Source organism: Hypanus sabinus, chromosome 4, assembly GCF_030144855.1.
Source record: "Hypanus sabinus isolate sHypSab1 chromosome 4, sHypSab1.hap1, whole genome shotgun sequence".
Lineage (NCBI taxonomy): Eukaryota > Metazoa > Chordata > Chondrichthyes > Myliobatiformes > Dasyatidae > Hypanus > Hypanus sabinus.
This window is the reverse complement of record NC_082709.1, coordinates 174,410,906-174,437,194: the sequence shown is the minus strand read 5'-3', so window position 1 is coordinate 174,437,194 and position 26,289 is coordinate 174,410,906. Positions and strand designations below refer to the sequence as shown.

General features: G+C 43.9%; 1 protein-coding gene across 3 annotated transcripts in view; it reads left to right on the top strand.

The window, feature by feature from the left end:
• dop1b (DOP1 leucine zipper like protein B) overlaps positions 1–26,289 on the top strand; it is a 204,075-nt gene that overhangs the window by 103,636 nt on the left and 74,150 nt on the right. For all 3 annotated transcript variants that reach the window (XM_059968854.1, XM_059968855.1, XM_059968856.1), the window contains one exon: positions 9,163–10,780. In XM_059968854.1, the coding sequence (XP_059824837.1) occupies positions 9,163–10,780 (1,618 nt within the window). The remainder of the gene's footprint in view (positions 1–9,162; positions 10,781–26,289) is intronic.

Here is a 26,289-nt window from a genome sequence, read left to right as displayed (position 1 = left end):
TGCTGACAGCAGCTCACCTGAGTCCTCTGTCCTGGGTCAACAGAAGGTTGATCTTCCACTCTCACCACTTCATATGTCGTCAAGGTGAAGATCCTTCCTCTCCCAGGAAGGAGCTATTTGGAGCTTCTGCTGGTGTTTCTGTAGCTCTGAGTTTTTACAGGATGGGGGTTGCTAGCCCCAAGCCCAACCCCCCTCCTTTTGCAGCTGAGCCTTGTCATCATATGTACCTTATCCAGTTCCTCCGACACCTCATTTCATATATGCACCACCCTCTGCATTGAGAAGTTGTCCATTAAGTTCCATTTAACTCTCTCATCTCTCATCTTAAACCCATGTCCACTCGTTCTTGTCAAATTTTTTACCGAAGTGGTTTGCCATTGTCTTCTTCTGGGCAGTGGCTTTACAAGACGGGTGACACAGCCATACTCAATACTCTTCAGAGATTGTCTGCCTGGTGTCAGTGGTCGCATAACCAGTACTTGTGCTGTGCACCGGCTGCTCTTACGACCATCCACCACCTGCTCCCATAGCTTCATGTGACCCTGATCGGAGGGCTTAGCAGGAACTACAACTCACCCAAGGGTGACCTGCAGGCTAGTGGAAGGAAGGTGCACTTTACACCTTCTTTGGTGGAGACGTATCTCCAACCTGCCATCCTCATAACTTTATGACATCTCTGTAAGATAATCGTTCAGTAATGCTCTAAGGAATAAAATACTATCTTGTCAGAACTCCCTATAACTTGGGTTTGTGGCAGCATTACTGTAGGAACTTACTTTGTACCCTTTCCTGCTTAATTATATCTTTAATTGGATAACAAAAGTGTATGTATTGCTCCAGGTGTGGCCTCACCAACATCTTGTGGATCTGTAACGTAATGTCCCAACTCCGGTACTCACTGTTCTGAACGATGAAGGCCAGTGTGTCAAATGCCACTTTCACTACCCTATCCACCTGTGTGCCACGTTCAGGGAGATTTGTACTTGTTCTCGTAGGTCCCTTTGTTCTACAAAGTACTTGCATTCCTAGGTACAAGGAGTTGACATGGATGTTTCCATAATCCAGTTAAGATGGTGACTAATGAGTCAATCGTGAAAATTAGGAGGAGATACCTTTCACAAAGTGGGTTAGAATTTGGACCTCACTACCACAAGCAGATAGTAGAGACCAAGTGTTCCCAGACTTTTTTATGCCATGGACCCCTACCATTAACCAAAGAATCCATGGACCCCCCCCCCCCCCAGGTTGGGAACCCCTGGTGTAGACGGACATTTTCGAGTACAGCCCTTCCTAGGTTACGGTAAAGTTTTGTTCCTGTGATGACAAAATACGGACAATTTGCAAGGTGGAAGCTTGAACAGAGTTTCCACCTGACAGATGGCAAATACGAGAGGGTATGGTTTTCAGATGATTGGGGGAAGGCATAGGAGGAATGCCAGTTATTTTCTTTTACACAGTTCTTGGGACGTGCTGCCATGGGTGATGGTAGAGGCTGATATATTAGGGACACTTAAGAGACTTCTAGATAGGCACGTGGATGAAAGAAGAATGGAAAGTTTTCCAGGAGGAAGGGGTTAGATTGATCTTGGAATAGCTTAAAAGGATAGAAGATGGTGTAAAAGGTATGTTACAACAGGAGATTGACAAATGCAGAGCCAGGCTGAAGAGTGTGAAGTGATTCACTTTGGAAGACTAAATTGAAGGCAGAACACAGGGTTAATGATAGGATTCTTAGCAGAGGCATTTTGTGGTCCATGTCAATAGATCCTTTGAAGTTGCTGCACAAGTTGATAGGGTTGTTAAGAAGGTGTATGGTGTGTTGGCTTTCATTAGTTGGGGGACTGAGTTCAAGAGCTATGAGGTAATGTTGTAGCTCTATAAAACCCTGGTTAGAGCACAGTTGGAATATTGCATTCAGTTCTGGTTCCCTCATAGGGAGGATGTGAAAGCTTCGGAGAGGGTGCAGAGGGGATTTACCAGGATGCTGTTTGGATTAGAGAGCATGTCTTATTAGGAAAGGCTGAACAAGCGAGGGGTTTTTCTCTTTGGAGCAATGGAGAATGAAAGGTGACTTGATAGAGGTGTATAAGATGATAAGAGATGTAGATCCAGTGGACAGCCAAGGTGGAAATGGCTAATATGAGGAGTGCATAAATTTAAGGTGATTGGAGGGAAGTATAGGAGGGACACCAGAGCTAAGTTTTTTTTTTACACTGTCATAGGTGCGAAGACCGTGATATTGGGGACGGTCCTAGAGGTAGATGTATCAGGGACATTTAAGAAAATTTTAGATGGGCATAAGAATGATTGAAAATGGAGGCTGTGTTGGAGGGAAGGGTTTGATCGATTTTATGGTAGGTTAAAGGTTAAGCACAACACTATAGACCAAAGGACTTGTACGGTGTTATAATGATCTGTGCTCTTGTAAAAAAAAAGAGCTTTCTTCCAACTGTGGTGAGCTATGGGTATTGAGCTTGAATTTTACATGATATTATTAAGTTTGAAGAAAATAAAAATTGGCTGATATAGAGCAAGTGTTTACAGTACCATTGGTCACTGTTTGGAATTGATTCCTGCCTCTGTCTGTAAGGAATTTGTGCATTCTCCGCATGACTGTGTGGGTTTCCTCTGAGTGCTCCAGTTTCCTCTCACATCCAAATACGTATGGTTTGGGTAAGTGAGTGCTGGGCATGCTGTATAGGCGCCGAGAACATGGCAACACTTGCGGGCATCCCCCAGCACATCCTTGTAGTATGTTGGTCTGTCACGATCAAAACAAAATGTCCCAAAATTTGTTTCAATCTGACAAAGAACCAGCAATGATGGATCACAACTGGAGGCAGGTTTTATCATTAAAACCACTATTTTTATTAGTAACTATTTAATATATAATACATTAATCAAAAATAAACAAAAGTGTGTGTGTATAAATGTGTATGTAGCTCCTGAACAATTAAGTTTAGGAACCACTCTGGAAAATCTTTTCCCAAGATCAGTCTTAAGAATCCAGTGTTAATAACGAGACGTAGTTACAAAAAGATTATGAGACTGAGTGAACTGAGTGACAGCACCACCATCTGAAGTCAAAATCCCACGAATCCACACCGAAGTATCCTTTGACATGAGTGGTCCTCACAACACCCCTTGACTCCTGTATAAGGGAAGACGAAAAATGTGATCACCACCAATACTTCCAAACTCACGAACGGATCAATCAAAGTGACAATTACTTTAGCCACAGGCACTGTGTCGATTTTTCAAACATTCTCCGGGTAGGGAGAACTAACAAAGTTGTCCGCACTTTTGCAACGAGCCTGTCCTAAGCTCATGGTCCGATGCTTTACGATGATAACAGACCATGGGGAGACCCATGTCTGGTTACAGAGTCACAGATTCTCTCGCTGATCCACTCATTGGCTTTTCGAATACAAAACATAGTTCAGAACTATTCTCTCTCTCTCTCTGGCTGTCACTCAGAACCCAGCTCCGCCTTTTTGATGTCACTCAGTCCAGCCTCTTAAAGTGACGCTCACAGTTAATGAAATGGGAGCCTGTAACATTCCACCCCCAAAAAGGGAAATTTTGATCTGCAAGAAGAAAACTTTAACTGCAAGCTACAATATTTGAACTAATACGTTTGCAGTTCCCACATAGCATACTACAGACTAATATAGCATTTTGCAGAAGCGTCTACAAATATTAAATATCATTCTACTATGGAAAAAAAATCATGGCAAACTTAACATCTAGAAAGACTGTCAGCAATTATGTTATCCTTGCATTTAATATGAGTTATCATAATATCATATTCTTGTAAAATCAGAATGTGCAGTTGAACTGAGTCTGATTAACCATTTTCTTTAACCATGTATATGCAAACTCCTACCCTGGGGATAAGATAAGCATCGGTTTTTGTTATAGCATTCACCTTCCTGTAATCAGTACAAAATCTGATACTTCCATCTGGCTGTGATAAGATGACACCTGATGAGCTCTGATTTGAAGTGGAATGGCTAATAATGTCATTCTTTAGCATGATCTCCTGTTCAGCAAGTTTACTTCTCTCAACATTCATTTGATATGGGTGCTGTTTAATAGGTTTAGTAACTCCAACGTCTACATCATGGCAAATCACTGTGGTTCTTTTCAGAACATCAGGGAATAAATCATGAAATTTAAAAATTAGCTGCTTCGTCTTCTGTCTCCCTTGGGGTTGGAGATGAGCCAATTTCCCCTCAAGATCCTTCAAAATGGCTGCATTCGTTAATGTAGCTGAGACAATGTTTTGCTTAAAATGGGACTCAGTAGAATCAACAACTTCCTTTCCAGTGTTTTCAAGCTCACGGCTGCTGTCAACAACCACCACAGCTGTTGGATGTGTCTCACCAAAGGTCATATTCTCATAGTAAGGTTTTATCATGTTGATATTGCAAAGCTGTGTTTTGACTGTGAAATTTACATCACTAACCTGAGATTCAATTTCATAAGGACCTAAAAATCTCACCTGAAGGGGGTTTGAACTTATAGGTAAAAGTATTAAAACTTTATCTCTCGGCTTAAAGATTTTCTTTCTTGCCTTTTGATCATGCCAGACTTTCACTTTGCTTTCGCCTGTTTTAAAATTTTCCTGGGCCAATTTACAAACCTCCTGCAATTGCTCTTTAAATTTTAAAACATAGTCTAGCAAGTTCAGCTGTACGTCCTTATTAGCCCACTGTTCTTTTAATAAGAATAGAGACCTTCTCACTTCATGTCCAAATACAATTTTGAAGGGGCTAAACCCCTGCACAGTTCCCCTTGCTGCAAATAAGACAAAGGTATTCCTTCATCCTATACCTTTTTGTTCTCAAAACAATATGTTCTAATCATGCTTTTGCGAGTACAGTGGAATCTCTGTAAGGCGCCTTGAGACTCTGAATGGTAAGTAGATGACATAATCTGTTTAGCTCCCAAATCATAAACAAGCTGCTGAAATGCTCCTGACACGAAATTACTTCCCTGGTCAGATTTAATCTCTTTAGGCAACCGAACTAAAGTAAAAACCATTTTGTAAGAGCCTTTCTCACAGTTTTAGCTTTGATATTTCTGAGTGGTATTGCTTCTAGAAATCTGGAGGCTGTACACATGCTAGTTCACAAATACTGATGGCCAGCTTTAGTCATTGGCAATGGGCCAAAACGATCCACAATAACTTTAAAGAAAGGTTCACCAAATGCTGGAATAGGCTGCAATGGAGCAACTGGGGGACCTTGATTAGGTTTACCCACAACCTGACACGTGTGACAGGCCTGGCAAAATGTCACAACATTGCCCCCTCAAACCAGGCCAAAAGAATTGTTTCATAATCGTGTGTATAGTTTTATTCACACCAAGATGACCACTCAAGGGCGTACTGTGGGCCAGGATTAGAATTTCATTCCTTTAAGCTTTAGGAACTACAACCTGGTGAACAACTACCCATTCCTCACTTGCAGGTATAACAGGTGGCCTCCACTTCCACATTAACACTCCATCCTTGATATAATACCCTCCTGGCACTTGCTTAATCTCATCATTTGAGAGAGCTGTTTCTTTTAAAGCTTCAATCTCAGGGTCTCGGTTCTGTTCTGCTATGAACTCCTTTCTGGATACAGACAAATCTTTACACTGGAACTCCACACTAGCACTCTGGTCCAGCAAGGAAGGAGGTAAGGTCTTTAGCAGGCCATCACAACCTGAGTCCTCGTTTGGGCTGTCACAGGGACCAGAATCAGTCTGCACAGGACCATCTGCACTGGCGAGTTTCTTAGCCATAGCTTGAGTCATTGCGCAGGATGGATATACGTCAGAATCTATCTTGGAATCATCAATAACTGGCTTGGATGTCAGTTACACTGCAGGAACTACTTTTGCACCTGCCAGGTCATTCCCCAACAACAAAGTAACATCTTCCACTGGTAAATTAGAGCACATTCCTATCTTAACAGTTCCCGAAACCAACCCTGACTTCAAAATTACCTGGTGCAGCAGCACAGAAGCCATGTTGCCCCAAATGCCTTTAACAAGATAACTTTCTCACCAGTGTCTGTCTCATCGCTAAACTGTAGAACACTGTCTAATATAAGTGACTGAGAAGCTCCGGTATCTCTAAGAATTTTCACTGGTACCAGGACTGACCCTTCCTTTACTGACACAAATCCCTCTGATATAAAAGGATTGTATCCTTTCCTAACTCGGTCGGACATTTTAGTCTTTAACGGAGCCTCAGCCGAACCCTCTGTGTTTATGGGTATTTCACAACACTGAATACAAGCATCTGGGACTGCCTCCTCCTCCTCCTCCTCCTCCTTCTTCTTCAGGTTGGAACAATTGGCTATCACATGACCAGGTTTCTTACAATAGTGACAAGTGGGACCAGAATGTTTCTCTTTTACTCGTTTCCCTTCAGCTGTACCTTTGTCACTAGTTCCAGATTTGATTTCAGATTTACCTGGATTACCCACCCTATTTTGGAAGGTCTTACTTGGGGTAAACTTAACCTTGTGGTTTAAAGCAAGCTCATCTGCAAATCTAGCAGATTCTTGCCAAGTTACCACTTCCTTCTCATCTAAGTAGACTTCTATATCATTAGGGATGTGCCTTTTTAACTCCTCAACTAAAATTAACACCTTCAGTCTATTATAATCTTCATTCACACTTTTAGATGTGCACCAACATTCAAAAAACTCTACCTTCTCATTAGTCTCATATGTAACTCTACCTTCTCATATGTAAGTCTGGTTCACAGTTTTCCTTAAATTCCTAAACTTTTGCCTATAAGCTTCCAGAACCAATTCATAGGCTTTAAGCACAGCCTGTTTTACTGCCTCATAGTCAGATGCTTGGCCAGCTGTGAGAGCAGAATCAGCTTGCTGTGCCTTTAACAACAAAAAACGCCATCAACCAACTGGCCAATCAAGACTCCTAGCAACTTTCTCAAAATGCTGGAAGTATTTATCAACCTCAGCTTCATTAAATGGAGGGACCAGTTTAACTTTCCTACTGGCATCAAACCTCTCATTAGAGCCAGGTGGAGCCATCACAGGAACTCCTCTGTCGAGCCTTAACTGCTCTAGTTGTACCTCTGCATCTAATTTCTTCCTCTCAAACTCCCTTTTTTTCATTTTCCATAGCTTCAAACTGCCTCTGTTTTTCAGCTTCCTTATCCTCAAACTGTCTTAGTGTTAACTCAGCCTCGAGCTGTTTCTGTTTTCTTTCTCCACTTCCAGCTCTAGCTTTAGCTGTTCCAACTTGAACTGATCAAGATCACTTAGTTTACCTTCAGGAAAACTTTCTAACACATCCTCTTCAAATTTCTTCATAAATACATAGTGCTCGGCTATTTTCCTGTGAATCTCTGCTTTTTTTATAGTTTGCTTTACCATAGTAAGTTTTAACTCTAGCAATGTCCACCAACTCTGCCTTCGTTGCCCCATGTAATTCCACAGGGGTTGGTGAAGCCAGAAATTTATCAATATCCATTGCTGCTAGTTTCCACATGCAAGTCAATCAAAAGTGATTGGGTATCTCCCTTTTCCAAATCAAATCAATAATCGATCAATAAGCTGCAAAATTTCATATCGCAGCCGAGCCCCCAATTTTGATATGATCAAAACAAAATACCCCAAAATTTGTTCCAATCTAACAAAGAACCAGCAATAATGGATCACAACTGGAGGCAGGTTTTATCATTAAAACCACTATTTTTATTAGTAACTACTTAATATATAAAACATTAATCAAAAATAAACAAAAGTGTGTGTGTGTGTGTAAATGTGTATGTAGCTCCTGAACAATTAAGTTTAGGAACAGGTCTAGAAAGTCTTTTCCCAAAATCAGTCTTAAGAATCCACTGTTAATAAAAATGAGACATAGTTACGAAAAGATTTTGAGACTGAGTGACAGCACCACCATCTGAAGTCAAAATCCCACGAATCCACACCGAAGTATCCTTTGACGTGAGTGGTTGTCACAGCACCCCTTGACTCCTGTATAAGGGAAGACGAAAAATGTGATCACCACCAATACTTCCAAACTCACGAATGGATCAATCAAAGTGACAGTTACTTTAGCCACAGGCACTGTGTCGATTTTTCAATCATTCTCCAGGTAGGGAGAACTAACAAAGTTGTCCGCACTTTGCAACGATCCTGTCCCAAGTTCATGGTCCGATGCTTTACGTTGATAACAGACCATGGGGAGACCTATGTCTGGTTACAGAGTCACAGACTCTCTCGCTGATCCACACACTGGCTTTTCGAATACAAAACATAGTTCATAAATATTCTCCCTCTCCCCCTCCCTCTCCCCCTCCCTCTCCCCCTCCCTCTCCCCCTCCCTCTCCCCCTCCCTCTCCCCCTCCCTCTCCCCCTCCCCCTCCCCCTCTCCCCCTCTCTCCCTCTCTCCCTCTCTCCCTCTCTCTCCCCCTCATTCAGAATCCAGCTCTGCCTTTTTGACATCTCTCAGTCCAGCCTCTTAAAGTGACACTCACAGTTAATGAAACGGGAGCCCATAACAGGTCATTGACATAAATAACACATTTCACAACTATGATGAACATGTGACAAATGAAGCTGATCTTTTAATACTTGCAATTTAACCCAGGATTATCCTGTCCAATTATCACCATTCAAATCGTGAAGGGTAATCAAGTTTGGGTGGCAGAGTGGAGATACGACTCTACCAAAGGAGGTCTGTGGCATTCCTTCCCTCTGCTAGCCTGCAAGTCACTTATAGCCCCTCTCCCCCCCCCCCCTGATCGGGGCCATGTGAGCAGGTGGTGGATGGTCATATGAGCAGCTGATACATATCACAAGTCCTGGTTATGCGACCACTGACACCAGGCAGACAATCTCTGAAGAGTATTGATAATGGCTGCGGTCACCCGTCTTGTAAAGACACTGACTGCCCAGAAGAAAGCAATGGCAAACCACTTCAGAAGAAAAATGTGCCAAGAACAATCGTGGTCACGAGACCACGCATGCCTGCGCCACATGACATGGCACGTGATGATGACGAATCAAGTTCAGTTGCAATGTTCAGTTTGATACTCTCTTTAGGCTGTTTAAAATGATACAAGTACACTTTGAGGTTCGACTGGAACAGAATAGAGAAGTATTAATTTGCCTTGTGGTTGTGTTTCAGAGGACCTTCGCTTGTTGTACAACAGGGTGTCTGCTTATCCGAAAGCATTCAGCACACTGCTGGAAGTGGCAGAAAGCAGCTCTGAAGAGAGCTTCAAAACTGCCTACATTTCATCGGTGGACAGGGACGCTCTTTGGGCTGAAGTAGAAGGAGAACCCGATAGGCTGGCCCATAAACCAAGCCTGAAAAAATCCACCAGTCACCCTGCCAGTGAGCTACCTCAAGGTACCCTTGTGGAAGAAGGCAAGGACAGCAGTGAGCACACGGAATCTATAGACACGAGCTCAGGAGCGGTCTCTTCAGGGGTCACTTCCTCTGCATCGCCACCGTCTCCTGAACACCAAGATACTACGAGCGCCACCGATGATGAAGGACACTCGCCGCCTGAAAAAGTTACCACGGACAAGCTGGTCAACGGCGACCCACTGCCGAACAACCAGTTGATGCTGGTCCACACCGATTCTGACCGAACTCAGATGTCGCAGTCCCTGTCCAGTGACGAGGAAGAGATAGATCTGGAAATGCAGCTGATCACTCGAGAAAAGGTTTTAAAACGTCAGAGGGAGAAGCACACCTTCGTGGAAGCTTTGTTTAAGCACATCTTGTTATACATCCAGCCATATGATTCTAAAAGGGTGTTGTATGCTTTTTCTGTTCTGGAAGCTGTGTTAAAAACTACTCCCAAAGAATTCATTGAAGCCCTCTGTTCCACATTAGTAGATACCAGTTCCAGCAGCCAGCTGAACCTCATTCATAATCTCCTCACTCGCCATCAGGAATCCCTCATTGGCATGAGCTTCTACGGGAAGCTTCCAACTCCAGCATTGCCCGCGATTCATCGCCAATCCTCGCTGATGGAACTGCTGACTTATCTTTGCCTGAATTTCCTAAGGTCCTATTACCCCTGTCAGATGAGACTGAGCCACAAGGATTTGTTGGGGAACAGGGATGTCCAGGTGAACAGTGTGCAGGTCCTGATTCGGATTGTGACACAACTGATCGCCAATGCGAAATCGTCGGATGGCAAAAGCCTTGATGTTATCAGGAGCTGGCTGACCAAGTGCAAGGTCCAGGAGTACGTGCTGCTCTCCCTCTCCGCCTCCATGTACCTCAGTGAGAAGAGCTACGCACTCAGCTTGGCGGGATCTAATGACGAGCTCATTGAGGAAGGTCTGTCGGAGGAAAACCTCGTGAACTTCGGCCAGGACCAGATCTGGAGCGAGCACCCGCTTCAGATTGAGCTCCTCAAGTTGCTTCAGGTGCTCATCGTGCTGGAGCACCACCTCGGCCAGACAGCGGATGACCACGAGAGCCCTTCTGACCTCTCGAAGGAGTGGCACAAGGTCATGGGTTTCCAGATGTCTATCACTGCCATGGGCTATGTGCAGTCTCAGCCGATCACTGCCCAGGGGATGTTTGTGTCAGCTGTTGTCAGGGCCTTGCAGCCTCAGTATGGTTATAGCATTCACCCGCCCTGGGTGAGCCTGGTCACACTCTCCCTACCTTACCTCGGCAAGTCCCTGGGACTGGTTGTCGCACCGTTTGTCGCCCAGGTCTGCAGAAACCTGAACGATCTTGTCCAACAGTACGAAGGTGACGACAAAAAGAGCACAGCAAGGTAGAGAAATAACTTTTCTTTTTTTTTCATATATTCACCATAAAAGCCTTTCTAAGGGAGAATTATGATTCAATCATCCATCTAGTGTTACATTTGCTTGGGTATCATCTAGGGTTGTTCTACCACAATAATACGGCCAGTCAGTATTGATACCACAGCTATGATAACACTACATTAAGAATCTCTTAGTTAAAATCAGAAACCTTTGTTACTGACATATGTTCTGGAGTTTGTGGTTTTGTGACAGCGGTGTTAAAATTATTTTAAATTATTAGAAGTAGCAATATAAAATAATGAGTGCAAAAGAGGAATAGTGAGTTAGTGTTCACGGACTGTACAGAAATCTGATAGCAGTGGGGGGAGAAAAGCTGATCCTAAAACTTTGAGGCACGGCTCTATATGAATAAAAGTGGAGGGAATGTTGTCCGGCACGGAAACCTGAGTCACACTCAGCCAGCTCCAATGGGCAAGCCTTGCTTCAGACTCCCGGAACACGCCAGGTCCTGACCAGGATGCTCTGAAAGCCTCCTTGAAATGGAGCAAGCTCACTGGCTCTAGGCCCACAGCTGCTCAGAATGCAGAAGGAATGCTTGGGGTGGCATTAAGCACCTTCCGTTCACCCAGTGGAGACACACAAAAGCCAAATGCCCCACTTCTCAAACAATCCACCTGCTGTCGTGGTTTCCCGTGCCCCACAAACGACCAAGAGACGCAGAAGATTCTTCAAGAAGTATTAAACTTTAATTTGCAAATCAAAGCTGAGACAGTCATTGAGCTAGTCGCTGACTGCCCACTGATCCTTGTACATAGCATTTTTTATAGCAATCTCCTGGTTTAGTTGCATTAGCATATCCAGTCGGTCTATAGTTGCGTATCACACGTACATCCACCACTATGTTTCTACCCATTGACTTAATCATGTTCTAATCTACATCTCTTAGCTACCTCTCATTAACACACCATTGTCTTCTACATTCTTAAGATTTCATTTTGGATACATGCATAGCAAATAGTAAACTCAGACTACATAATCTACATCTCTTAGCTACCTCTCATTAACACACCATTGTCTTCTACATTCTTAAGATTTCATTTTGGATACATGCATAGCAAATAGTAAACTCAGACTACATAATCTACATCTCTTAGCTACCTCTCATTAACACACCATTGTCTTCTACATTCTTAAGATTTCATTTTGGATACATGCATAGCAAATAGTAAACTCAGACTACATAATCTACATCTCTTAGCTACCTCTCATTAACACACCATTGTCTTCTACATTCTTAAGATTTCATTTTGGATACATGCATAGCAAATAGTAAACTCAGACTACATAATCTACATCTCTTAGCTACCTCTCATTAACACACCACTGTCTTCTACATTCCTAAGATTTCATTCTCTAGCAAATAGCAAGTTGCAACTTTTATACTCCAATATATTCCCCCTTTGAGACCCAGAGGGGCTTACACAGAGAAAGAAGACTAAGAGTCTGCGCACAAAAGCCCCAATAAACTCAAGCATTTATTTCCAAATCTCAGGTTAAACTATAATTTTCTGCGCCAAGACCTCAAAGTATTCTCTCCCTGTTACCCTGGGCCGCTGAGCCAAAAACCTGTCCCTCTGTACCTGAGACAGGGAAAAAGACTCAGAAGCCCTTACAATCTACTCCCACACTGTCGTTTTGCTCTTGTTCATCCTGCAGGTGTTGTAGGCTGTAACGATACATTTTCGGTGTTTCTTTCTCCACTAAGCTTGCTTCAGTAATTGCCACGAGCATCAGAAATTGTTTGGTTGCAGCACGCACTACAAGAGACTTGAGACAAGGAAGAAAACAGCACAGCACAAGCGCACAGCTCAACAATACAATACTGACAGTTATTGCCATTTTAGTCTTCCATGCTCCCCCCCATCCTCCGAATCTACTTTCTAACCAGTCAAATAATTGATGTCCGAACTCTGCATTCTGTGCGGATACCTCGCATTGTGACAAGACAAAGTCCACTGAAGCCTGTAAATAAGGTGACCAAAAACCATCTTTCTTTATTTTCTTTTATCACTTCCTCCCTTGCACAATGGTCAATCCCATGAGCTTCTGAAATCAGAATCGTCAGTAGAGGGGTGGGCACTACCAACAAACCGTCTTCCATGCTCCACAAGCCTTCCGGGTTCTGCTTGGCCCCCCTTCGTCTCCACATTGTCTGTTCTGCCAAAGTTGCCTTACCTTGTATTTCAATTAGGTCCTCTACCACAGGTTCTGGAGCTAGGCTTACCTGGGGGGCAATGACAGCTTTTCTGGCTGCCTCGTTCACAGCTTGATTTCCCTTTGTTATTACATCATTTCCCTTTTTATGTGCCTGGCATTTTACTATAGCCAATGCTTTAGGCTTCATTATGGCTTTTATTAAGTCTAGAATTTGCTGACAATGTTGTATGGGATCTCCACTGCTTTTTTTAAAACCTCTTCTGTTTCCACACTGCCCCGAACAAATGGCATACTCCATGAGCATATGCCGAATCAGTATAGATGTCTACTTTCTCACCTTCCATCATTTCACACGCAGCTGTCAGGGCTTTGATTTCCGCTAGTTGGGTGGAACACGGTTGGGGACAGGACTCCATCCTAATAATCTTACAGCTCGACTGATCCTGCTGTACTACTGAGAACCCTGCATGATTTCCATCATAGTCCCTATAACAAGAGCCATCTACGAACAGAACCTTTTTATCTGCATCCTCTAGTGGTTCTGACCGTAAATCTGCTCTCAATTTGGCAAATGTCATCGTCTTCCCTACACAATCATGGGGTTTGTCCTTCATAGCTCAAAGGGACAAAATCGGCTATATTACTGGTAGTGCATCTCTGTATAGTTATGTCTGGAAATGTCAATAGCATCTAATTCACTGCTATCCTGGCTGGCATCAGCACAAATTTCCCTCTTTCCAGCAATTCTACTACTTTGTGGTGTGTACAGAGTCACAGGATAGCCCAGGGTTACAGATGATGCCTTTTCATATGCATAGTACAGCGCCGCCAATCCCTGATAACAGGGTGGATACCCCTGAGCCACCTCATCTAGTCTCGTACTGTAGTATGCTATCGGCTGCTTTGCTTTTCCTGTGCCTGTCTGCTGTGTTAGAACGGCTGTGACATAACCCTCCTTTCGGTTGGATACATACAAATGAAAAACCTTCTTGTATTCAGGCAAAGCTAATGCTGGTGCTGACTGCAATTCCTGTTTAATAGCATTGTAAGCTATCTCCGTCTCTTCATTCCACTGTAAGGCGTTCTTCAAATTTGTATGTCCTGCTTCTTTCATTATCTTTCTCAAAGGTGCCACAATCTCAGCATATTCTCCTATCCAATCTGAGCTGTACCCTGCCATTCCCAAAAACGTCGTCATCTGCCCTACAGTCTGGAGTTTTGGGGCCTTAGTTATTGCCTCAATCTGATCTGGTGCTATCGCCTTCACTCCCTTGGATATTACCCTGCCTAAGTATTCCACTTGCTGCGTGCAAAATTGCAGTTTCTTTTTGAATACTTTATGTCCTCCGTGCGCCAGCTTCTCTAACAGAGTTATAGTGTCCTGCTCACACTATTCCTTACGGTGGGAGCAAATCAACGGGTCATCCACATACTGTAACAATGGACTTTCCAATGGCATGCCCTCTAGGCCTGCCTTCAACACCTGATTAAAAACATGTGGTGAATGTTTAAACCCTTGTGGCATTCTGGTATAGGTATACTGAGCACCTCTGTAAGTAAATGCAAACAGATACTGACACTGGTTGGCTAGAGGAATGCTGAAGAAAGCCGAACACAAATCAATCACTGAAAAGTAACTTGCTTCTAGTGCAGGGGTCAGCAACCTTTACCACTGAAAGAGCCACTTGGACCCGTTTCCCACAGAAAAGAAAACACTGGGAGCCGCAAAACCCGTTTGACATTTAAAATGAAATAACACTGCATACAACGTTTTTTTTGCCTTTATGCTATGTATAAACAAACTATAATGTGTTGCATTTATGAAATTGATGAACTCCTGCAGAGAAAACGAAATTACATTTCTGCATGCAACAAAAACATTTTGAACTCCGAAAAAAAGACGTTGGGTTGAAAGTTACTTTTAAGTAAAATACTCAATGTCTATTTGAGTCCTTCTTGTATTTATGAAAAACGCCGAACTTAAATTTTCCGCCAGCAGCAAACCAAAAATAACATCAGCCAGCTGTCAGCCTGAAAAATAAAAGGACTATTTCACTGAACAATGAAAAAATATGAATATACATAAAATAATAGGCAATTAAAATATTTATCATACTTGGTTAATGGGATTTCTGCTCCTGGACCTCAGCGCACAGCGTCTGCACATCAGGGCTGTATGACGTCACCTTCATCTTTACACAGGATCGCAAGCTGTCATCTGTGAGGCGTGCGTGATGTTTGTTTTTAATAAAGTTCATGTTGGAGAACACCTGCTCACTTACATATGTGGATCCAAAGATCGACAGGACTCAAAGCGCATACTTTTTAATGTTTACATAAATGTCGGGCATAGCATTCCATGTTTCGAACACAAGTTTGTCCGGTTTTGGAAGGTTTTCAATATCACTCCATTTGTGTTTCTGAGCAAGAACGGCCTTCTGACGGGCAACATCTTCAAGGTCTGCTGTCAAGCGTCTAAACTTGGACACCCATATGTCTTTGTCGGCTCTGTCGGCCAGTTCCATCTCAAGATCAGGTTGACTCACACCTGCCAATGCAGTCGTATTCAGTAGGGAAGGATCGATGCTTAAGGGAGTGACCGGGAAGGATAATGTGTTTTTTTCCTCTCTGAACTCACAGAAGCGTTTCCCAAACGATGTTTGCATTGCGATGATTGCAGAATGTAAATACTCCGAAATTATCATGTCGTGACCTTGTTTGAACTCTCTCAAATTGGGGAAGTGAGACAAAGTGCCTTTCTGTAAATCTCTGGCAAGCAACGTCAACTTGCGCTCGAATGCCAAAACATCCTCCAACATGTGCAGGGCTGTGCGTCCTTTCCCCTGAAGAGCTGTGTTCAGCGTGTTCAGGTGCGCTGTCATGTCTACCATGAAGTGTAGCTTTTCCAGCCACTCTGGCTGTTCCAGCTCAGGAAAGGTGAGCCCTTTGCTGCCCAGGAAAGTTTTCACTTCTTCCAGACACGCGACAAAGCGTTTCAGCACCTTCCGTCTGGACAGCCAGCGATAAAAACACGTTGTAGCGGTGTCAGTAAACTGCAGTCAAAGATAGCTTTATTCGAACTAAACAGCCTTGCTTTTAAGCCTCCCTCAACCCAGCCCCCATGGACGCAGATGCTGCAAAAGACGCGTACTCACAAACCCCCGTAGGCTATCTCCCTTAGCCGGAATGCTGGCTAATTGTGAGCCGTTTCGGATGTGCCAGGAAATGTGTCGCCACACTTAGATTGTACAAGATCACCATAATCTTCAAATTTAGAATTACATTTCAAAAGCTAACAAACTAACATAAAATACATTTTAATTAAATACTGACCAATTATTTCCCAAAGCCACAGGGAGCCGCAGCACAGAGGTGAAAGAGCCACAAATGGCTCGGGAGCCGCAGGTTGCCGACCCCCGTTCTAGTGGAACATTAGTCAAAAGTGTGTGTGGGTTGGGGACTACCGCTGACCAGTCCTCTACCACATCATTTACCACTCGCAAATCATGCACCAATCTCCACTTAGATTTATCTGCTTTTAAGACCAGCAGCAACGGGGTATGGCATGGACTGTTTGTTCTTTTAAGCACTCCTATTTCAAGCAACCCCTGCACTGTCGATGCTATTCCCTCTTCTGCTTCTGGTCTTAGAGGGTATTGTGGTCTCCTGGGTGGAATTGCTCCCCTTTTCAGCCTTATTTCCACCGGACTAGCTGTTTTTATTTTCCCTACGTCCGTGTCATGCTGTGACCACAGAGTAGACAGCAACTCATCTGACCTTCTATCTTTCTGCTGGCCTCTTTCCTTTCCCAGCAAGGGCAGGTGTGGTCGGGGAGTTATTTCGACCTCTCTCACTGTCCCTACCATATCTACACTTACCATTATTTTAATGCAATTGTTGTCTTCTGATGTCCACACCTCTGGTGTGATTTTCCTCCACACTTTTACGGTTTCAGCACTCTTAACTAAGGGTCCTAAGTCTTTAGATTGATATCCCTTGTTTGCCAACAATGTTACGTGGGGTGCAGCCTCCGGTATCCTGTACCATTTTTCTAAAAAGGTGTTCCACTTAACTTGTAAAGCTGCCCCTTGCTTTCCAATTATCACAGCCTCCACTTCCAGGTGCTGTTGGGTACATGCCTCCAGGTGCCATCTCTCCTCTAACTCTCTGTTCTGAGTCTCATCAAAAATCACTGTACAATGTAGCTCAGATTTGGGCATTACAGCCCAGGGTAATATAGCCTGCAAGCCCTTTTTCCATTTTCCCCAGGTTTCCTGAATCTGATCTGCAATGTCTCCTATCCAAAAGACATTAGCCTTCTTGTCTTCTCACACTATCAATTGAGCCCCTGCTCTTTCCACACTCAGCCCATTTCTGGTGCATTCTAATTTTAATTCCAGTTTCAATAAGGCATCTCTGCCTAACAAATTAATCGGAGTTCCTTTAAATACTAGCACCGGCAAAACAATTCCTTTATTTCCCATTCTCAACCGCACTGGAGCCATGTACTGTGTCAACTGTGTTTTCCCCGAAAACCCTACCGTCTTAATAAACTTTCCCAACATGGGAAGGTGAAGGGCATACAGTGGCTGTACACAAGTGTACGTGGCTCCAGTATCTATCATCATTGGTGTCAGTTGCCCTTCTAACATAACCTGAACAGTGGGTTCCTCGTCTGCCTCCCTTGTTATCATTGGGTAGTGTCCCTTCCCACTGGAGTTCTCGGGGCACCCCTAATACCTCGCATAGGGGTTCACAGGTCCGCTTGGGCCTGTGGGGGCTGGTCCTTGGCTAAACTTTAGTTCCCTTCTTATCGGTTCCTGCTGGTGTGTGACAGGCCATGGTGTAAACGGACAATCTCTTCTCATGTGACCTGACTGATTACATCCCCAGTACAGTCTCTCTACCTCTCTTTCCCCCTGTTTCTTCACTGGTCCCCTCTGCCCATAGCTCCTCTGTCCCCCTCCTTGGGACTTCCAGTCCTGTCTGGGCTGTTTGAATTTAGTCTGTTCCTGATAGGGCATTTGTGGGAATGCTCCTCCAAAGACGCTGATTATTGGCATGGGGTTTTCCAGCCCTTGTCTTACAGTATGATCGGTTCCTCCATATAGCGGTGCTTCATCCAGTTCGATGGCTGTACTCGGACCGGTGGTTGCTGGCAGCATCTTTTTGCATTTCTCTTTTTCCTTCTTTTTGAGTTCTTCGAGCTGCATTTGTATTAACTTTCTTTGCACCTCTTCCTGCTGCTCAGCCAACCTTCGTTTGTCTTTCCGGTATTTCTCAACCGCATGGACTACGTGGTCTCTAAATTCTTGTGGGGTCATTGACGTCAGCCCAACCATTTCCTCCAGTTTGGATTTTACTTGCGGAGGCATTGCATCCAAAATGCTATGTCGGAACAGTGTGGTGATAAATAAGCTATTTTCCACCTCTTGCTCAGTCTCCAGTCTCCACCTTTTCAACTGGTTTCCTATGTAGGCTGCTGGGTTTTCAGTGTCTCCCAGTGGCCTTGGGGTCCACTGGGTGGATAAAGCTTCCTGAGGGCCTGCCGTTCCCTCTGCCTCACTCTGTCAAACCCGTCTCCATCAGTTCTCAGGTCGTTCGAGTTTACTATGCCAGTCATTTCCATTAGTTCGTTAAATTTGGAGGTTCCCATCAACCTTATCAATAGTGCCTTCAAATCTCCCATAGCCAATAATCGTCCCGCCATTTCTTCTTCAAAGGCTCTAATCCATTTCCCTGCTGCTTCATGTAAATTGGGCAGTGTTTTTCAGCCCTTCTAGGTCCTGGGATCCCCAAGGTACTGCACTTGTCCTGATCCTTTAACTAACAACGGCATCATTCTTCCTCCTTCTTCCCACCTGCCCTGGCTCTCCTCCTCACCTGCCTCCCCGTCTGTCTCAGGGTATGTCTTTACTGCCTCCCACGCAAATGTCTCCGGGGTCCTCTTCTTCCCTCGGTCTCCCTGTGGAGTCCTTCCTTTCTGTCCCGATTCAATACTTGGTTGGCCCCTGGAGTATTTTCCGCATCTCCTGTGGCAATCCCCTCTCAGTAACTTATCTAGCTCTCTCTCTACTTCCGCAAGTCGCTTCCCTACCGCCGCCTCCTGCTCTTCTAGGCTTCTGCCTCCTACCTCTTCCCCACAAATTCTCGCATCCTCTCTCCACTTAACTCTTGCTCCTCCAATGAGTCACCTTCTCTTTATTCCTGTCCATGTCTGTACACTTGTGACAGGGACTCCTCATGATCCCTACTCGTGCTTGATTCCCTTCTCTCTAGACTCTCATCTCCTATCTTTTTTCCACTTCCTCTTGAATGCCTCATCTCTTCCTGCCCTGATGAGCCACTGTCTTTTCTAGTCTGTTTATTTCTATAGTATAACTGATACTCCTCATTCTCCTTTTCCTCTCTCAAGTATTTCATCCGTTCAATCTCTTCTTTCATTTCTCTCTTTGCCTGTTCCACCTTTATCCTTTCTGCCTGTATCTCCTTCCATATCGCCGCTTTTTCCTTCTCGTATTGTTTTTTTTTCCTCCTCATTATCCCAAACTTGTACTTCTCCCTGCATGTTTACTGTTCCTGTCAGCAGGGGGCACTGCTTAGGGGTTCCTTCCTCATTATAGGGAGGGGGCTTTTCTGTTTCTTTTGCATCCGGGTACGGAGCCGAAGCCAGCTTCTCACTGTACCTTCCTCTCTCTCTAACAGGCTGTTTCTCCAGCACCTTAGTGTCTTCCTCGCTTGTAATCAATATTCTACCTGTCCTCCTCAGCCTCTCTCCCTCCGTTCTGAAGAGTTTTAGCACTTCCATTTCTCGTTCTCTTTTTTGCCCTCTTTTCTTAGATTTATCTTTTGGTTTGTAATTTTTAATTAATCCCTTAATTTCTTCGCACAACCTTACATCAAATGTTCCTTCTCTTGGCCACCTTGTGACCAGGTTTTTGGTTCTTTTTTCCCATTTTTCTGAAATTTTTGTGATCTCATATTTATTTATCGGGAATTTTTTGCTCAGAATCTCTACTGCTGTTCCTTTACCTGTCATGTTATTCTCTCTTTTTAAGGTATTTCAGAGATTCACAGTTCGTTTACTGGATAATATTATTTACTCAAATTCTTTGCCTAGTCTATCGTCTATCTACCAGCGCTTTAAACTATATATTGGACTCTCCTTGTTTCCTATTCTGTTCTGCCCGTACAGACCTCTATTCAGAGCGGTATCCACAGAACTTGCTCTTTGCACCTCGTCTATTCAGACCCTTATCTCTTAAGGCGGTATCCAGGAGGATTTTCTCTATTTTCCCTTTCCCTGCCCGTTCAGACCTTCGTTTCATATGAAGCGGTATCCACAGGGACTTACCAACACCACGTGGAATTTTTCTTAACTTAACTTCTTATTAACTTATTCGTACTTACCCTTACTGCAGTGTTCTTGATCAATCCTCTGAGCCTCCTGTTAACCCCCAATTCTGCCAGATTCTTTGGACCGGAGAGACCCTTCGGCAGTGGTTCCACACTTCTGAGACTCCAAGACCTCCCCAAAGCCAGCAGAATTCCTAGTCTAAATTGTCGCAAAAAGCGCTTACCTTTTGTTTGGGTGCATCCTTAATTCTGTCAGTCTTGTGGGGGTCCCTAGAGGACTGGGAAGCGACCCCAGTCTGCTGTTTCCTTTCCTCTGGCCTCTTTCCAGTCCTGCCACGGTCGCCAATTTTGTCGTGGTTTCCCATGCCCCACAAACGACCAGGAGACGCAGAAGATTCTTCAAGAAGTATTAAACCTTAATTTGCAAATCAAGGCTGAGACAGTCATTGAGCTAGTCGCTGACTGCCCACCGATCCTCGTACATAGCATTTTTAATAGCAATCTCCTGGTTTAGTTGCATTAGCATATCCAATCGGTCTATAGTTGTGTATCACAAGTACATCTGCCACTATTGTTTCTACCCATTGACTTAATCATGTTCTAATCTACATCTCTTAGCTACCTCTCATTAACACACCATTGTCTTCTACATTCTTAAGATTTCATTTTGGATACATGCATAGCAAATAGCAAGTTCAAACTACATAATCTACATCTCTTAGCTTCCCCTTATTAACACACCATTGTCTTCTACATTCCTAAGATTTCATTCTCTAGCAAATAGCAAGTTACAACTTTTATATTCCAATACTGCCCAGATTGCCAACCATCTACTGTTGTACCAAATCTCTTCAAACTTCTAATGAGGTATCGCTGCTGCTACTGTATTCATAAAGCAAATGGTGCATTGCAATGCAAGTTTTGATATTTCAATATACGTGTGACGGAAGAGATCCCAATGATCCAGAAATCTGAAACCCTGCCTCCTGCACTTCCTCAGTCAAGCATTCATGTGTCATGCCATCCCGTTAGTACCCTCAGTGGTATGAGCAACGTTCCTCTAATTTCGTTTAAAGCCGCGCAGACCAACCATTGCTCTGAGCAGGAAATTTTACACAGCCTGAAAACTGTGCAGCACTTTAAATGTGTTTTTTTTTGTAATATACTCTTCAAATAAACACAAACCATGACTCACAACCCAAACAACTCTCAGGCACAACAGCAAAAGTAAAATGTTTTGACTAGATGCTGGCAGAGTTCAGTGAGCCAGCAGTTTAGAAACAGTCAGCTACTGATTTCTGTTCTGTGTTCATTATCACAATTTGTAGTAGTGTTGTAACTAAAACACCAACAGTGTAAATACATTGAAGCTCTAAAATGTCTCATAGAGCCATAGAACACTATAGCACAGTACAGGCCCTTCAGCCCTCCATGTTGTGCCGACCCATATAATCCTTTAAAAAAAGTACTAAACCCACACTACCCCATAACCCTCTTTTTTTTCATCCATGTGCCTGTCCACGAGGCTCTAAAATACCCCTAATGTTTTAGACTCCACCGCCAAGCCTGGCAAGTCATTCCAGGCACTCACAACCCTCTGTGTGTAAAAAAAAATTAAAAAAATAAAAATCTTACCCCTGATGTCTCCCCTAAACTTCCCTCCCTTAATTTTGTACATATGCCCTCTGGTGTTTGCTATTGGTGTCCTGGGAAACATGTACTGACTATCCACCCTATCTATGCCTCTCATAATCTTGTAGACCTCTATCAAGTCCCCCTCATTCTTCTATGCTTCAAAGAGAAAAGTTCCAGCTCTGCTAACCTTGCTTCATATGACTTGTTCTCCAATCCAGGCAACATCCTGGTAAATCTCCTCTACACCCTCTCCATAGCTTCCACATCCTTCCTGTAATGAGGTGACCAGAATTGAACACAATACTCTAAGTGCGGTCTCACGAGAGATTTGTAGAGTTACAACATAACCTCTCTACTCTTGAACTCAATCCCCCCGTTAATGAAGCCTAGCATCCCATAGGCCTTCTTAACCACCCTATCAACCTGTGTAGCGACCTTGAGGGATGTATGGATTTGAACCCCAAGGTCCTTTTGTTCATCCACACTCTTAAGTAACTGACCATTCATCCTGTACTCAGTCTTCTGGTTTGTCCTTCCAAAATGCATCACCTCACACTTGTCCAGATTGAACTCCCATCTGCCATTTTTCTGCCCAACTCTGCAGCCTGTCTGTATCCTCTTGTAACCTTCGACAACCTTCAGCTCCATCCACAACTCCTTCAATCTTCGTGTCATCCGCAAACTTACTCACCCATCCTTCTGCCTCTACACCCAGGTCATTTATAAAAATCACAAATAGCAGGGGTCTCAGGACAGATCCCCGCGGCACTCCACTAGTCAAAGTACTCAAACTACTCAAAGTTAAGGTTTTGGTACATTTATTATTTAGTAAATTTATGGATTGTATTTATTACCACAATTACAGGGTATTTCACAATTATATTAACATTATAAAAAAGAAAATTCCATCTGCGCGGCAATAAAGGCTCTGTGTGCGGGAGCACTTTGGTTACTATGTGGGGCATGGTCACGCAGCCTATTTATATATTATTGAAATATAGCGTGAAAAAGGTCCTTTTGGCTTTTCGAGCCACACCACCCGGTAACCCCCAGTTTAACCCTACCCTAACAATGGGACAATTTACAATTACCAATTAACGTACCAACAGGGACATCTTTGGACAGTAGGAGGAAACCAAGATGGTCACAGAGAGAAAGTACGACTCCCTACAGACAGCAGCAGGAATTCAACCCGGGTCGCTGGTACTAATAAGTATTGTGCTAGCTACTCCACTACCGTACCGTAGTAGAGTGCACAGTGATGCTGGGGCATTGGTTTACATTTTCTGACAATGCATTTTGGAGGATTTTATGGAGATAGTGTTGCTGGTTTATATCCAATGATCTCCTATTGTAGGAAAAGCCAGAAGCAGATTGGAAGGCAGGGATCATTACTGTGGGAACACAGGCTTTGTATTGGATTTGATGTGTTGCTCTTGAACCACTCTTCTTCAGTTGGCCAAAGGTCATGGGGGCACTAGAGGCGATGGTGTATTTTGACATATGGGATGAGCTTTGGTCGGGAATCTTGGTAGGCATGCGCCAGTTGGGCTGAAGAGCTTGTTTCCAAGCTGCGTAACTCTGATTATCAATTGCCTGAGGAAGTGGTTGAGGCAGGTGCAATGATAGCATTGAAAAGACACTTGGACAGGTACATGGATAGGAAAATTTCCCAATCTGGGGTTCATGAACCCTTTGGGACAACCATGCCAACCAGGATGCCAATCTGAGTTAGTACCTTTGGCCAAAATTCATCTAAATCAGGGGGTTCCCAACCTTTTCTATGCCATGGACCCCTAAAATTAACCAAAGGGTTCATGAACCCCAGATTGGGAACTTTTCCTATCCATGTACCTGTCCAAGTGGGGACACACCCAATGAAATGAGATTGTTAGACATGGGAGTGGAATTAGGTCATGTTTAAATATGTAAACACCCTCTGACAATAAAATTCGACAGGCTTTTAACACTAATTCCTATTGTCTGCAGGTAACCTGTGAGGAAATGATTTTGAGAAACCATGTTTAGATTATTACATATGCTTTTGTATGTATGACAGGACTTTCGGTAAACATTGTATTGCATCAAATGACTGATTGTTCCACGGTTTGCAGATACATACTAGAAAAAGAAACGAGCCAGTATTAGGGATTCTTTGGCAGATTATCAGAATCAGCTTTAATATCATCAGCATATGTCATGAAATTTGTTGTTTTGTGACAGCCGTACATTGTAATATGTAATAGTGAGAAAAGTAAATAACAATAATAATTTATTAATCGGCTCTATGCCTAAAGGACTCGGGTCTTGGCACACCGCCAGCTACCGGCTCGCTGCTCTCGATCTTCCGTCTCACACAACACATTGAGCAGCGGCAGCACCGGCTTCGAATCCGCCTGCCTCCAGAGCCGGGAGAGTCCGGCACCCTGGAGGTGCGGTAGTCTTCCAGGCTGATTGCGAAGCCCCGAAAGCAGGTCCCATTTCTGCAGAGCCAGTCAGCGTGTAACTCCAGGTCAGGGTCTTCAAAAGAACCTTGAAAAGGAGTAAAAAGAGATGTCAAAGATAGAAACAGAGCTGTTTCCAAAGATGCAAGCAAAGGAGTTCTCCTTCCTCCAGACCTGATGAAGAGTCTTGGCTTGGCACAAAATTTTGCCTGTTCATTCCTCATCATGGATGCTACCTGATCTTCAGTTCCTCCAGCTTTTTATGTGTTTCTTTGGATTTCCAGCATCTGTAGAATTTTCATTTTTTTTTAATCAATCTCAGTTTCAAATCCAGTGATAGAGTACTCCAAATTTCTCTGCATTCCCGTTCTCAATGGCCTAGGCCTTGTGACTGTGACCCACCAGCTCAGACACTTCTTACCAGAGGAAACATTCTCCCAGTTGCTACCCTGCCAAGTTCTATGCTTCAACCCACACAAAACGTTGCAAGAACTCAGAAAGTCAGGTAGCATCTATGGAGGGGAATAAACAGCCACTGTTTTGGGCTGAGACCCTTCATCACAAGCGTCAACTGTTTACTCCTCTACATAGGTGCTGCCTGACTTGTTGAACTCGTCAGTCACTTTGTGTGTGTCTGCGTGTGTGTATTGCTCAGGTTTCCAGTATCTGCAGAATCCCTTGTGTCTACGTTTCAACACTGTATTGTCAGATCTGAACTGGCTTTATGGGTGGCACAGTAGTGTAGTGGTTAGTGCAATCACTGTACTGCACCAGCAATCAATGATGACGGTTCATTTCCCACTGCTGTCTCTAAGGAGTTTGTATGTTTTTCTCATGACCATGCAGATTTCCTCCAGGTGCTCCAGTTTCCTCCACTGTTCCAAAGACGTGGATTCGGGTTAGTAAGTTGTGGGCTTGCTGTGATGGTGCTGAACTGTGTATTCACTGACACAAATGACGCATTTCAGTGTAAGCTTTATGTTTCGATGTACATGTTACAAATAATGCTGATCTTTATCAACCAGATTTTGGCTGCAGGCCTCGTCTGTGAAATTTCCAGTAATTACTCCCATCCATGAGTGAACCAACAGGTGACACGGGATGTATCACTCTGCTCCAATGCTAAGTATCCAGCAGGAGCCCAGAATTCCACTTTTTCCCCCGGAACTTCACTGAGCAATCAGCACTCAAGCCCTGTGCCGGATCAAAGGATCATTAACAGACCCGTCATAAGTCAGGGGACAGATTCATCAAGCACGTCCGCACCTTCTGCCATAATTGGCGCTTCCCCTTGGCCAGACATTTTAATTCCAATTCCCATTCCTGTTCTAACGTGTCAGTCCGTGGCCGCCTCTTGTGCCAAGATGAGGCCAAGCTCAGAGTGGAGGAGCAATATTTTATTTTCTGTCTGGCTACCCTCCAACCCGATGGTATGAATATCCATTTCTCCTTCCAGTAAACACAATTCCATCCCTCTCACTTTCCTCTATTCCTCATTCTGACCTTTTCCTTCTTTTTAACCTATAACCCCCCCCACCCCAGATCCTATCCTCCTTCCCTTTCTCCAAAGGTTCACTCTCCTCTCTGATCAGATTCTTTCTTCTTCATCCTTTGACCTTTTCTACCCACCTGACTTCACCTATCACCTTTCAGCTAGCCCCTTTCACCTCCCCCCACTTTTAAATTTAGGCATCACCCCCCCCCCCGTCCTGAGGAAGGGTCTCGGCCTGACGTCTGGACTATTCCCTCTTTTCCTTAAATGCTGCCTGGCATCTGAGCTCCTCCGGCATTTTGTGTGTGTTGCTTTGATTTCCAGCATCTGCAGATTTTGTCAATGTTTGAGACATTCTTTACCTATGGGC